Genomic DNA, 14,832 nt, shown 5'->3' on the forward strand with positions numbered 1-14,832 from the left:
AAACTTGCATTGGAAAACTTGCACTGTAAAGATAACTATGGCGAATTGTAACTTGTAAACTGTATATTATGTATATTAGTATTAGACACCCTGATATGTGTCAAGTTAGGATGAAAATTTATATCGTAAACTTGCACTGTAATTATGGTAAATCTAGTTCAAATTGTAGCCTGTTAATTGTATATTACAGACTAGTGTTTAAGCCCGTTACATGCTAGAGTAGATGTCTGTCTGTCTATTTTTTTTTCTTTGTCTCTCTTTCCTTGGACGCTGTCTGTCTGTCATTCTTTCTGTCTGTGTCTCTCCCTGGCCCCCTGACTGTCTGTCTTTCTGCCTGTCCGTCTCCCTGGCCCCCTGCCTGCCTGATTTCTCTGTTGTGCCATGCCTGCCTGTCTCTCCGTGGCCCCCTTCTGTCCCCCCCTCCCAGAGCAAAGCATGATTGCTGTCTGCCCCCCAGCGCACCCCTCCCTCTAAAGCAGCCCCCTTTCCCTCTCCCCCTCCACTTCTTACCAGCATGGGCTACATGATTGCTGTCTGCCCCTCAGCACACCCCTCACCCCAAAGTACCCCCTTTCTCTCTCCCCCTGCCCCCTGTTGTGCCATGCCTGCCTGCTCCGTGGCCCCCTTCTGTTCCCCCAGAGCAAAGCATGATTGCTGTCTGCCCCCCCATCACACCCCTCAAAGCAGCCCCCTTTTCCTCTCCCCCTGCCCCTGTTGTGCATGCCTGTTCTTACCCTCCCTCCATCCTGGCTTCCTGGTGTCTTCTGGCCCACCGGCACGAACCGCTGCCACCGCTGCTGCTCCTCTTCAAAGCAGCCTGCTGAAGTTCACTGGCCGGCTGTAGTGAACCTCGCAGGCCGCTCTTTACCTCGGTAGCACGTTCCCTCTGTCGCTACTTTTCAAATATACCAGTATAAATATCCCTGAAGGTGATATTTCCTCCTCCCTCCACTACCATATTCCAGTTTTACTACCTGCTTTCCCTGTCTCAAGAGAAAAGAGGAGTTGGTAGGTTCCCAAAACTGAAGCAGTCTGCAGATAGTTCATACGCCTTGCCTTTTTTCGAGAGGTCTGTAATTGATGAGCATCTTAGGGAGAACCTTTTATGTGGCTGTACTTTGTACAGGCTTGTGATCACATTATTTTGCTTGTTCAAGAAATGCCAGGCTCTATATATGGGTGCTGAAGTTTGGTTGTTTCCTTAACTGAGTTGGCTTACCTGATCCAGAGAGAGAAATTGTATACAGCTGCTTTGGGGTGGGGGTGAGGGATTCTTTGTGATTAGATATCCTTGTGGAAGTTTGCTTAGATATAATAATGTATAATCTGTCTTTTTTTTTTTTTTTTTTTTTTAATCATTGGAATTATAGGGCTCCTTTTACAAAGGTGTGCTAAGCGTTTTAGTACAGCACACCTTAGTAAAACAGGGGGTTAGTTTTTCCTGGATTCTAGATCCCTGATGGCGTAAGAGTTAAGGGCTGGACTTGAATTGTGATTTGCTAGGATATTTTTATCTTTTCAAAGTTGATTATTGGTATCTGCATCCTTTTTGGGGGCTTTCATTTTGGTCTCCCCAATATTTAACACACTTTTTATTTCTTTTATATATTATATTTCCCTTGATTTACCTGTGTACTGTTTTCGACAAATGCATGCTTGTTATTTAAGCTTACTAAAGTTTAAAACAGAATGTTCATAGCAGTGTGCTCACATGTGTGCACATAGTTTGTGTGTTTTTTTGCATATGCAAAAATCCTTCCAATAACTGACACAGCCATGTGGTATAAAATGCACAGGACTTTGCTTCATATTACATCAACCTCAACCTCAGAGTATCTTGCTAAGATGGAGGAGAGATAGTATGGCTATAGATGGCTCCTTTCCTGCTTCTTATACTATTTTCCCCACAAAGCCTTGTTTTTTTTTTTTTTTGGGGGGGGGGGGGTGCCAAATAATTTGTTCAATGCAGATGTGAATTCAGTGACACCTTGAAAGAAAGAAGAGATCATAGGAGGAGAATAAAATGTATTTATTTATTTATAATGGCTTGATATGCACTACTGAGTGGTTTGTGAAAATCAAAATTGTAAAATGAGAGAAAAAAAGTTATGTCATAATCTGAGAAGAAACAATGAGGGGAAAGCAATAGAAGAGACCTAAAAAGAGAAGAAGGGTGAAAGAACATAAGGGCAGATTCAGGAGCAAGTGATAGGTAGGGATGGCCAGATTTGAAGACTGACTCAAATAGCCATGCTTTTTGTTGTCTTTTTGCCTTTCCATGGTATGGTAAATTCTGTCTTTTCATAGGACCTCTTATAATGGGTATTAGTGCACTCGCTCCCCTCTTCAGTTTCTTTGAGAGCACTTTTACAGTATATTTCAGTACATATCTCTGTGGTATCTTCATGTGGCTTTTAAATATTAGTGAAAATAAACAAATACTGTATCATGAATTCATTGATGGGTAAAATACTGGCAGAATGTTATTAGGTACATATATAAAATCAAGTGCTGTGCAGTTGAGCCAGCCTGCACCAAGATATTGAATTTACGTTATGACTAAGAATGATAATACTAGAACAGTTCATCTACTAATTAAATCAGATGTCTTCACCCAATGAGATGCGCTGTTTGCATGTGCACCTATGACATGATGGATCACTTTCCTGTTGGTTGCTTGGGCACTCATATATCCGGTAGTAGCTGACTTTAATAAATGAAATTACAAGATGGTTACAGACTCTACCCACATCTGCGATGCATCTTCGCAGTTGCCTTTATGCCTTTTTTTTTTCTTCCCAGTTTTTGGTTTTTTTTTTCTTCAGAGTGTGCTGCTTTTGGGCAGCATCAAACATGCAATCTGCTGAACAGGACTGGTAATATTTATAGGATAGACCAATGGCTTGCATTCTGTGGATTTTTTGTGTGTGAGCTTTTTAGCAGTAATTTTATGGCATTTATAACCTTTGTAAGGAAAGCCAATAGAAGCACACACAAGAATTGCCGTGCCAAGGACTAGATTCACTAAGCCCACTGATCAAGTCCCGAGCACTTAGTGACCTCTTTGCAACCCGATTTTCCTCCGATCCGGTTCACTAACCTCTGTCCTGATCATCCTCCACTCCGCACATGCAAATGAGGGGGAACGGCATTCAAATGTAGGCAGGCTGACCAATCAAAAAATAAGCGACTGCTGAGGACCAGTCGCTCAGGTCCTTTGTTACTGCCCTGCTTTCTGCCGCCCTGCTTCTCTGCCCCGATCTCCTGCTCTCTGCCCTGACTCTCCTGCCCTTCCCCACAGAGAATTAGGTATGATTTAATGATGATTTCCTCGATTTTTCTATCATTTTCACCGGAGCTCGCTCACCAAGCATCCATTCCCATCAGTGGCCTGAGTCCATGGTGCCTAGTGGCCGAAGCCTGGAAGTAGGCATGTTGAGGGGTGGCACCGGCCTTCGGCATTTCTAGGTGCCACTGGTTGCCTGCCACATCACTCTGGTTACAGAATCAGCCTCATTGTGCGTTTGTGGTTGTGTATCAACACTTAAGACCAAGAAATGAAATGAAGTTCCTCTTAAGTTCATGAACAAAATTAAATTTAAATCTTTTTATTAACCTTTTATACTAAGGGAGACAGAATATATGAAGTCATATATTTTCCAAGATTATGCTAATAAATAAACTTAACATTCCAAAATAGCTGCAATTGTGATGAATTAAATAGCTCATCCTCACCCTGCCAACAAATACTAGTCTGATATTGGACACCTCAGTCAGAAGATTAAAATTTAATAATAGGCTCTCACTTTGGTTTTGAATGAAGATTTCTTATTGGCAAAATTGTTTGTAACTAGAATAAAGTCCATAAAATGAAACTTGGTTTTGATGCACCGTCTGGTATGGAAATGTTCCTTCCTTCACAGTTAAATCTTGTGCAGCTTTTGAAAAGTGTGCGTCCCATAGCTTGTCTGAAAAGTTTTGTAAAAAAGAGCAAAGTACTCGTTACTGATTTGCACTAAATGAATTCCCATCAGCACTGCTTGGGGAAAACAAGAGTTCATTGAAATGCTGCTCCCATTTCTCAAATACCTCTGAAGGCATTTGCACCACACTATCAAGAAATTATTCACATGGCCAGCTCATAAATCACAAGAGTATGTCCAAAGTATTTCTTGAAATTGGTGCCAGAATTCCTAACTGATGTTGGAAGTATTCTCTCTCACTTGGCAAAAACTATTAGAGCTCCTTTTACAAAGGTGCGCTAGCGGTTTTAGCGCCTCCTTTTAAGCAGGTGGTAGTTTTTCAGCTAGCGCGTGCTAATTTTGTGCGTGCGCTAAAAAAGCTAGTGCACCTTCGTAAAAGGAGCCCTTAGTAAAATTTCCCTAAGGTAAATGCTAGAATTTTCCAAATCAATTATAGGAAAATGTTTTCTTTTGTTAGACATGCGATTAGTATGATGATTGTGAAATGATGGATATAAAAAGCTGGATTTAAAAAAAAAAAAAATTTGCTGCTGCTGTTTTATAGGATCTCAAGGTTGAATTTGGGACATCTAGATCAGCATATTCATGATGTTTTATAAAAGGGTCATGCTGCATGCAGACTGTGAAAAATTGCAGGAAGACCTTAGGAAATTAGAAGACTGGGCATCTACATGGCAGATGAAATTAATGTGGACAAATGCAAACTGATACACGTTGGGAAGAATAATCCAATTCACAGTTAGGCAGTAATCCAATTCACACTTATTTGATGCTAGAATCTACCTTAGCACCCAAGAAAAAGATCTAGGTGGGCATCATAGACTACACTGAAATCTTCTGCCTAAAGTGCGGTGATGGTGGCCAAAAAGCAAACAGGATATGACATGGTTGCCACATCTGGATAAGTAGAACCAACGTTTTCAGCCATCATGCTGAGCTTATTCAGACGCAGCAAGACCAGAACAACTGCAATCATGACACCAGCTGCGGAAACCTAAGAGAACAGGATGCTAAGAATTATTAGGAAAGGAATGGAAAATAAGAGAGATTATTGTAATGCCTCTATATTGCTCCATGGTGAATGCAGAAGAGTCACCTCCAATTTTTAGCAGTAGCCAGAGCACCTTCCATAACTCTATGCTTTTACTAACATCGCCTACATATGTGATTAGCTTATGTTTACCAGTTACAAGGGAACAAACTTCACTTTCTGTGCAAATTTGTGGTTTTCAATAGAGAATGACATGGGGACAAATTTGTCTCTGTCCCTGCGGGATCCATCTCCATCCATGTTCTGTCCCCGCAAGTTCTGTTCCTGTCCCATCCCTTAAAAGGTTACCCCCGATGGAGCCTGTCCCATCCCTACAAGCTCTGTCCTCATCTGCACAAGCCTCGAACACTTATGACTTTAAAGTGTTTGAGGCTTGTGGAGATGACGACAGAGCTTGCAGGGGTGGGGCAGGGACAGAACTCGTAGGGACGGGATGGGAATAGAAATAGATCCCGGCGGGGAGAGGGACAAATTTGTCCCCTGTCATTCTCTAGTCCCCTGTCAGCCAGTTTTTCAGGATATCCACAATGAATATGCATGAGATGTATTAGCATGCACTTCTCTATTGCATGGAAATATCTCTCAGGCATATTCATTGTGGATAACTTGAAAAACCTAGTGGCTAGATGGTCCCTCAGGACTGGGTTGAAAAACACTATTTTAGATATTAAGCAATAATGTGGTTGCTATATTAGTCCACTTGGATACCTATCATTTACTCCTTGCTTGACATTTTACCTTTGCATATATTAGAAAGGAAATTGTAGACTGGTTAATTTTTGTTGGACTGTAGTGTTTTTATAGGTAACCAGACCCGATAAGATATTACACAGTTACAAAAGACTCTGTGTAGTGTAAGTGGTATGTTTGCTACCAGAATTCATGCAATTAATCCCACTGCAATAAATATAGCCCTGCAATTTTATATATCTCATAAATTTGGTTTATAAATGAAAGAAGATTTAAGTTTACACAGTGATATTTATGTAACATTATAATTTGGACTAATGTATGTGTTGCTGCATCACTGTTAATGACCTTTTTAATGTTTAAAGATTTCACTTTTTATTTGATTTCTGTATATCTCCCACGGTAATGTGTAGCTTCTCTCAAGTTTTAGAGATGTTCAATAACGAAAGCAATAAAGGTGTTAAAATAGATCATAAAAGTGCATTCTGAATTTCTTAGCTGTCAGCTCACATGAAGGGCCCTCTGATCATGCACTCTTCAAACATTTATTAGACTTTTAAAGGATAAAAAGGCAGGCAACAGGTTATATTTAAACAGTGTTTACAGTCGCTGGATCTTGACACATTAACCTACCTGCTAAAGTGCAAGTTATAAATAGCTTCCCTTTCAAAGGTGTTCATCATACCTCATCGGTTCTTGTTATAGAAATGCAAATGTAATTTATTAGTGCCAGCTCTCAGAATAAGCAATTACTTCACTACGTGTTTCATTGTCAGCATTTAACGGAGCAAGCTTCGATATTAGATTTTTAAACCTGATTAGTGATTTGGGTATTATCATTTTGTTAGTGAGTTTGTGAATTTTCAAGTTAAACCAGTTGTGACTATTTCTTTCCCTGGCCAGTGCTAAATCAAGCCAGTGGCTCATTGGAAATATGCTCTGCTCAGTGACGAGAAAAGCCTTTGTAGGCTTAGAGTATAAAAGTGATACCACATAAAATGCATGTTCAATCTTTTTTTTTTTTTTTTTTTGGCAGGGAAGCAAACTGCTGCTGAACAACTACCCTGTGTATATTACAAGTAAGCAGTGGGACGAGGCTGTCAATTCCTCAAAGAAAGATGGAAGGCGACTGCTGCGATATCTCATCAGATTTGTTTTCACAACCGATGAGCTTAAGTACTCGTGCGGCCTTGGGAAAAGGAAAAGGTCAGTGCAGTCAGGAGACACAGGGCCTGAAAGACGTCCTCTGGATCCAGTAAAAGTAACATGTCTCAGAGGTACTGCATCTTTTCGCTCAGTGTGCACAATGTGTCCTTACATTGCATTTCCTTATACTGTAATAAATATTCTGTTTTACAGTTTGATGTTTGAGATTGGAAGACCCATGCTGTCTGTCCAAACTTATGTTTCTTTGTATTTTGCATTTTTAAATATAAAGGATTTTTTTCAGGTTGGGTTATATTGGCTTCCTCCATGGTGGGGGTGGGGGTGCAAAATGGAATTTTACATACCATCCCAATGCAAGTGGTTGTCCACCAGGTCTTATTCTCAACTTTCTCTTCCCTAGAGACATACCTATTAGGACTGTACCAAATATTCATATTTGATTCGGCCCTGAATATATTATTCAGCACCTGGACAAAATTGCCTTTCACAACAATAAGGGGATCATAATCAAAAAATATAAACATCCAAAAAGCATCCTAAATTGGCACTTGAATGTGCTAATTGCCAAGACGTCCAAATACCAATAATCGAAACTGCCTTTCTAGATGTCTAGCACGGTGTCCCAGCCTCTGTGCATCCAAAGCTTGAGATGGGCATGGTGGTGGTGTATTATGGGTGGGCTTTGGACATGCATAAGGGCACGGTAGACTTGGATATCTTGCAGTGATAATCGAACACTTTGCAAGACATCCTGGATGGAATTTAGTCTTTCAGAACTAGACCTGTTAAGTGTCAAAGTGTCACAAAGATGCCCAAACTGGCCAGATAGTCCCTGCATGCATCAAGGTAAGATCCCCCCACACTCCCCCAGTGCTCACTGACCCCCCCCTTCCACCACACAAAAATGAGAACAAAAACATAACATTTTTTATTTAGAAAACATGCATATACCTTTCGATTCAAGGCGGTGTACAAAAGAATACAACAAGGAGAAATTATTAACATTGAAACTGGATAAACCATATGGAAGTACAGCACACAGAATCTCCCTGTCTGTCATAAGAACTCCCATCTCCGGATCAGACCTTAGGTCTATCAAGTCCAGTGATCCGCTCACAGATGATCTCCTGATGCCAAGCCCCATAGACTCCAGCCAACCGTCTCTGCTCCCAATGGATAGGAGAATGGCCTACATCAGACCCTGGACTCCAGATGACATGGATGGAGACGAATCAAAATTGCCGTCACTGGTTGAAGAGCAGCTGCAGAGCCCAATGGTCAGCCGCTCCCAACAGGGCCGATTAGTCAGAATCTCCGGCTGTGTGCAATATAACATAATATAGACCGCATAACCATAAGTTCAATGCGGTTAACAAAAAGCTATGCTATGAAGACACAAATAATGTTAGAAAAGAACGTGATAATCAGCTGGACTTGAGTATCAGTGGATTAAAATCTTTATCAAAGTAAGCTGTTTACTATGATAAAGATTTTGGTCAAGGGCCTCCGCTACTCTATTTTCAGCTCCATCTGGCAGTTCTTCAGCATCGGGCAGGGGGTGAAACCAGTAGAGAAGACCCAATGCCATCATCCCGAACCCTGCCAAACCACACCACCAGGCAGAGATCGAGAGAATCGGAACAGGTCACCTTACAGCTGGAGAAGAAGGCTGAAAGGTTTCTCCTATCACTACAGGGTCCTCCAACCCAGAGGGCTGGATCTGAGGCAGAATGAATGTGCCCTCCCCGGCAAGCTGAGTGTCACCAAGGGCTGCCTCCTCTGTCGGCGCACATCCTCCACAATGCACCGCTCTCACCCTGGCAAGCCACACAGAGGGAACATCGATCTCCCCGTCACTGCCCTCCATCGCCACAACACACCACCAAATATCAGAGGACTGATGAGAAAAATCATCCAGCAAAAATGTAGGTAGAATTCCGTTAGGCCATAGAACTAATGGTCACACACGATGGAATACACTAAAAAAATTAAATCGCTGTTAAGGCAATAAAAGTAAGAATTGTGCTAGAAACAAAAGGAAAAGTTAACGATTAAAGTTAGTGAAAGATTTTAGAGAAAAATGAAAATAAATTCAAAATAAAAGAAATAAGAGAGGGATGCACCACCACTTATGACCTGGCGCCATCTTGAGAAAAAAAAAGGTACATACTTGGCTCTAGAACAGCAGCATCTGGTATGGAGAAACCTAGTAGAGCTTCAGGTATGTAGTTACTTGATGGTTAGGCTAGTGAACCATAGGAGGAACCAGGCCCAAAGAGCACTCTAACCACAACATCTATTGTATCAAGTATAAGCCCATCCCTACTATACTGCATATAGGTGCTACTTGCAGCCATAGGGGCTATTAGGGTGGTAGATATGTAGGTATAGTAGGATTTGGGGAGCTCATCATAAATTATAAGGGTGTTATGGTAAGATATACATCTCAAAACAAAAAAGAAAAATCTCACCAAATACTAAAAAAAATTATTAAATATAAAAGTGTGAGTGCTCAGTAAATTATAATCACCCAGTAAGCAGCAGTATAATCGTCACATCATTGCACCAGCCAACCTAACCAACCCTAAGATTGGAATTAGAGAATGACACGGTGGCGGTTTACCCGCGGCCACCGCATTTTAGCCGCGGGTCACCCGCCGAAAACGGGGAAGAAAACTAGCAGTCGCTGCGGCGACGGGGACAAGGCCATTCACCACCCGCGGGGCGGTGAATGGTCTTGTCCCCGCAGTGAGGCATGAAGGATCGCGCGGTCCCCGCAGCTCACACCCGCCTGCCCAATCGATTCTAGTGTTTAGCCAGCTCTCTCCCTTCTCCTCACCTTAGTTTGTAGATTTTCTTTTTCGGCGACCCGCACGCTATCAGAGAGCCGCGCACCCGCTGCTGCTCAGTTTCGATCTTCTGCTCTGACGCAACCGGAAACAGGAAGTTGCAGCAGAGCAGAAGATTGAACACTGAGCAGCCGCGCATGCGCGGCTCTTTGGGAAAGCGTGCAGGTCGCCGAAAAAGAAAACCTATAAACTAAGGTGAGGAGAAGGGAGAGAGCTGGCTAAACACTAGGATCGATTGGGCAGGCAGGTAGTGGCTGCGGGGACCGTGCGATCGCTAGTGTTCCCGGCTCAAATTGGAAGGAGGGAGTGAAAGGGAAAAGGATTCTGGGCCAAGGGGATGAAGTCGGAAAGAAAAACCCACAGCAGGAAAGAAAGGGAAGGACTGGCAGGTGAGCCAGATGCTAGAAGCAGGGGGGGGGAAGAAAGAGGGAAAAAAGCTAGATGGGGTTGAAAAGAAGAGACACACTGGTATGGAAGAGGAAGATAGGGGAAATCTGGGCACAGGAAGGTAACAGAAAGAGGGGAAATTATGTGCATGGGGCATAGGGACAGAGACATAAAGGGGACATGCCATGGGGATGGTATATGGACACAGGGGGGCAATGACAGATACATAGGGGAGATATTAGAAATGGAGAAAATAGGAGCACAGAAGCGAGATGGTTTGTGGGGATGGGACAGGGACCGAGCTTGCAGGCTCCAGTGGCTTGCACAAATTACATTGTAACGTGCCATGAAAATAAGAGGAAGGAAGGTAGATAGGCCACGCGAGAGGAGCTGAAGGGTAGTAGAAAGGAACAGATGGTAAAGGAGGGAGGGAAGGGTGGTGGTGGAAAGGAATAGAACAGACATTGAAGGAGGGTGGAGAGGAACAGACCCCCAAGGGAAATGTGGAAGACAGAGTGGGAAGAAGACAGATGCCAGACTATGCGGGAGCGGAGGGAAGAAGATGGGTGCTAGACCAATTGGGGGGGGGGGTTAAGGGAGAGGCACATTAACAGCAAATGGAAGACGCAGAGAGAAGACACACAGTGGATGGAAGGAATTCAATGAGAAGATGTGGAAAGCAGAAACCAGACAACAAAGGTAGAAAAAAAAATTATATTTATTTATTTATTTTTTGCTTTAGGATAAAATAGTACTAGTTGTGTTGATAAAAATTTATAAACAAAGCCCTGCCAGCTGAACATCTCTTTCTCTAGTTCAGCAGCAGGAACTTTGATTTATAAGAAAGGAATAAGCTAAATATTACAGTACTAAGGCTTATATGGATGCAGCGGGGACGGTGACGGGGCGGTGAATGGGATGGCAGTGGCGGTGACGGTGCGGTGAAAGGGATGACGGTGACGGGGCGGTGAAGGGAACGGCGGTGACGGGGCGGTGCAGAGGATGGTGGGCCGGTGACGGGGACAGATTTTTTCCCCGTGTCATTCTCTAATTGGAATATAATCATCCTATTAATAAGGACAAGAAATATAAAAAATGTATCAAAAACCACTTATCTTAATTTAGATGGTAAAGTTCTTCAAATAGTGGATGATACAAATCTTCAAGTGTTGAACCACGGTGGCTGAACAATGTTATCGCTGAACTTAACTTGCAATTCCCCAGTGAAAAAGCATGTCCAAACTCAAAAAAACTTTCACAGTTTAATCTTCCTTTCCTTTCAGATATACATCTGACACCATTTATACGAACTTCATAGCAGTGCCCTCTAAGATTTCCAAGTTTATTAAAACTTTCTATCCCACTCATTATGGTAAAACTTTCTCGGCAGCTTACAAGTCTAAAATAAAAAATTTTAAAAATGAGTGTCATTATAATAAAACTAGACAGTGAGGGTAAACAATAAAAATACATTTATTTAAAAAAAGGCCATGTGCTTGTCTTCCTGTTTTCCACAATTCACTGCAAAGCATCATTGAAATTCATTGGCAAGTGTTATCAAAAAGAAAAGTTTTTTTACTCAATTTTAAATTGCCCCAAATTAGTTTCTAACTGTATTTTTCTTGACAGAGAATTCCAAAAAGTAGAACCTCAAACTGAAAATGAAGAGTTACATAAATGTTCATGGACTATTTCTCTATAAGGTTGAATTATTAATTGTTTCTATTCTGTTGGGATATTTATGTGGCCAATCCATTACTTTGCTGGCCCCTCCTACACCCAAATGGTCTGGATTAAGATATTTTGAACATGGATGCTTTTGTATTCGAAAATGGCCAAAAAAGTTAGACGTCCTAAAGGCCAAGACATTCAAATAGGTCATTTTCAAAAAAAAAAAAAAAATTTGGATGTCTACCGGTTTCAAATATGGATATTTCCCCACCCTAATATTTGGATGTTTTGCAGAATACATCCAAAGTCAGACTTAGACACACTATCAAAAATGCCCCTCCATGTATCATCATAAAAACTTTATTGAATAATGTAAGCATCTCTCATCAGAATTTATTGATTGTATACTTTATATATAAAGTGGTTTAAGTCATGCTAAACTAAATAGATTATGAGCCACACTTTTAAGGAAGTTAATATCATCAGCATTATCCATTGGAACAAGTGCCTGTAAATGTTTCTCAAGTTGAATGTATGAGTATTTGGACTTAGACAATGCTGGAAAATAAACATAGAAACATAGAAATAGACGGAAGATAAGGGCCACAGCCCATCTAGTCTGCCCACCCCAATGACCCTCCCCTACCTTTCTCTGTGAATAGATCCCACGTGTCTATCCCATTTGACCTTAAAATCAGGCACGCTGCTGGCCTCAATAACCTGAAGTGGAAGACTATTCCAGCGATCAACCACCCTTTCAGTGAAAAAGAATTTCCTGGTATTCCCTTGCAGTTTTCCGCCCCTGATTTTCCACAGATGCCCCCTTGTTGCCGCGGGACCCTTGAAAAAGAAGATATCTTCTTCCACCTCGATGCGGCCCGTGAGATACTTGAATGTCTCAATCATGTCACCCCTCTCTCTGCGTTCCTCGAGTGAGTACAGCTGCAACTTATCCAGCCGTTCCTCATACAGGAGATCCTTGAGTCCCGAGACCATCCGGGTGGCCATTCTCTGGACCGACTCCAGTCTCAGCACATCCTTACGGTAATGCGGCCTCCAAAATTGCACACAGTATTCCAAGTGGGGCCTCACCATGGATCTATACAATGGCATAATGACTTCAGGCTTACGGCTGACGAAACTCCTGCGTATGCAACCTATGATTTGTCTTGCCTTGGATGAAGCTTGCTCCACTTGATTGGCAGTCTTCATGTTCTCACTGACGATCACCCCTAAGTCTCATTCTGCTTCAGTTCTTGTTAGGATCTCGCCATTAAGGGTGTAAGTCTTGCATGGATTTTGGCTGCCCAGGTGCATGACTTTGCATTTTTTGGCATTGAAGCTGAGTTGCCAGGACCTAGACCAGCGCTCCAGTAGGAGTAGGTCGTGCATCATGTTGTCTGATATTGAATTTATGTCTGTTGTGCTTTTGCCCACTACATTGCTTAGTTTGGCGTCATCGGTGAATAATGTTATTTTACCTCGCAGCCCTTCTGCCAAGTCTCTTATAAAGATGTTGAATAGGATCGGGGCCAGGACCGAGCCCTGCGGCACTCCACTGATTACCTCCGTCATTTTGGAGGGGGTGCCGTTCACCACTACCCTCTGAAGCCTACCTCCAAGCCAGTTCCCAACCCATTTTGTCAATGTGTCGCCCAATCCTATAGAACTCATCTTGCTCAGCAATCTGCGGTGTGGTACACTATCGAATGCTTTACTGAAGTCCAGGTATAAGAGATGGGTTAAAGTAGCTGCATAGATTCTGCATAAATGAAATGTATAAGCATGCCTGGCACTTTAAATGGGGAAAATACTACCTCCTGATTTTTAAATTTTTTTTTTTTTTTTTTGGGGGGGGGGTTTGAGTCTTTTGCATTGCATTGTCTTCAGTTCTAAAATGCCCAAATCCTATGTAATTGCACAATGATCATCTAAACCTTCCCTCATCTTCGATGCTGGCAGCAATTTAGGCACACTGCTGTAGCAGGCATTGGGAACTTCCTTCAGCATGACCCCTTGATATCTGCTGGTGCTGAGGAAAAGGTGTGTGTAGAAGATCCAGGAGAGGAAGAGACATACCTCAGCTTACAGCAGCCAGAGGAATTCAGCAGGACAATAGGTAAAATGGTTGCTGTATCTCAAAAAAGATATAGCGGAACCAGAAAAGCTTCAAAGAGCAACCAAGATGATAAAGGGGATGGCTGCCCCACAACCATGATAAAACAACTATAAACAGTCCAAAACACAGCTATGAGACTTATCCATTCATTGAGGAAACACGGTCACATCAAGTTTCAAGTTTATTAGGTTTCTTGATTAATCGCTTAATCAAACTTCTAAGCGATGTACATTTTAAAATTTACATTTGTTAGGTGACAATACAATAAATAAACATACTTAAGAAAGGACAAAATTACACTCAATTTAACATATTTAACATCACAGTGGCATACCTCGAATCACACTGGTTACCAATACAAGTAAGAATACTATTCAAATTCTACTGTCTACTATTTAAAGCCATTAATGGAGACAGCCCAGCCTACTTGAACAACCGCCTAATCCAAACTACCACTACCAGACATAGGAGAACCCACACACCATTCATGCACCCTCCAATCAGAGACGTCAAACGAAAAAAACTGTACGATGGCCTTCTAGCCACACAAGCAGCAAAACTAGACCTACCAACTCTCCAATTTACTGATCACGACCCCAGACTACAAAACTTTCAGAAAAGAAATAAAAATCATGCTATTCAAGAAATCCTTAAAGACAAACTAACAACGCAAGAATCATCTCAATCTTCTGTAGCAACCCAGTTCAAAGAAGCATGGGATGAACACAGAGGATCTAGAATCAGAAAATAATGTTAAATATTGAACTAAGGCCAGTACTGGGCAGACTTGCACGGTCTGTGTCTGTATCTGGCCATTTGGGGGAGGATGGGCTGGAGTGGGCTTCAATGGCTGGGAGGGTGTAGATGGGCTGGAATAGGTTTTAACGGAGATTTTGACAGTTGGAACCCAAGCAC

The 14,832-nt window shown here is 42.1% G+C and overlaps 1 protein-coding gene across 2 annotated transcripts in view; it reads left to right on the plus strand.

The window, feature by feature from the left end:
• BEND4 (BEN domain containing 4) overlaps nucleotides 1-14,832 on the plus strand; it is an 86,697-nt gene that overhangs the window by 57,703 nt on the left and 14,162 nt on the right. The window contains exon 4 of one of the 2 annotated variants that reach the window (XM_033946463.1): nucleotides 6,761-6,930. In XM_033946463.1, coding sequence (XP_033802354.1) covers nucleotides 6,761-6,930 — 170 coding nt within the window. Of the gene's footprint in view, nucleotides 1-6,760; nucleotides 7,002-14,832 lie in introns of both variants that reach the window. The other variant, XM_033946453.1, reaches the window with a different exon arrangement.

The sequence above is a fragment of the Geotrypetes seraphini genome, chromosome 1 (genome assembly GCF_902459505.1).
Source record: "Geotrypetes seraphini chromosome 1, aGeoSer1.1, whole genome shotgun sequence".
NCBI classification, from domain to species: Eukaryota; Metazoa; Chordata; class Amphibia; order Gymnophiona; family Dermophiidae; genus Geotrypetes; species Geotrypetes seraphini.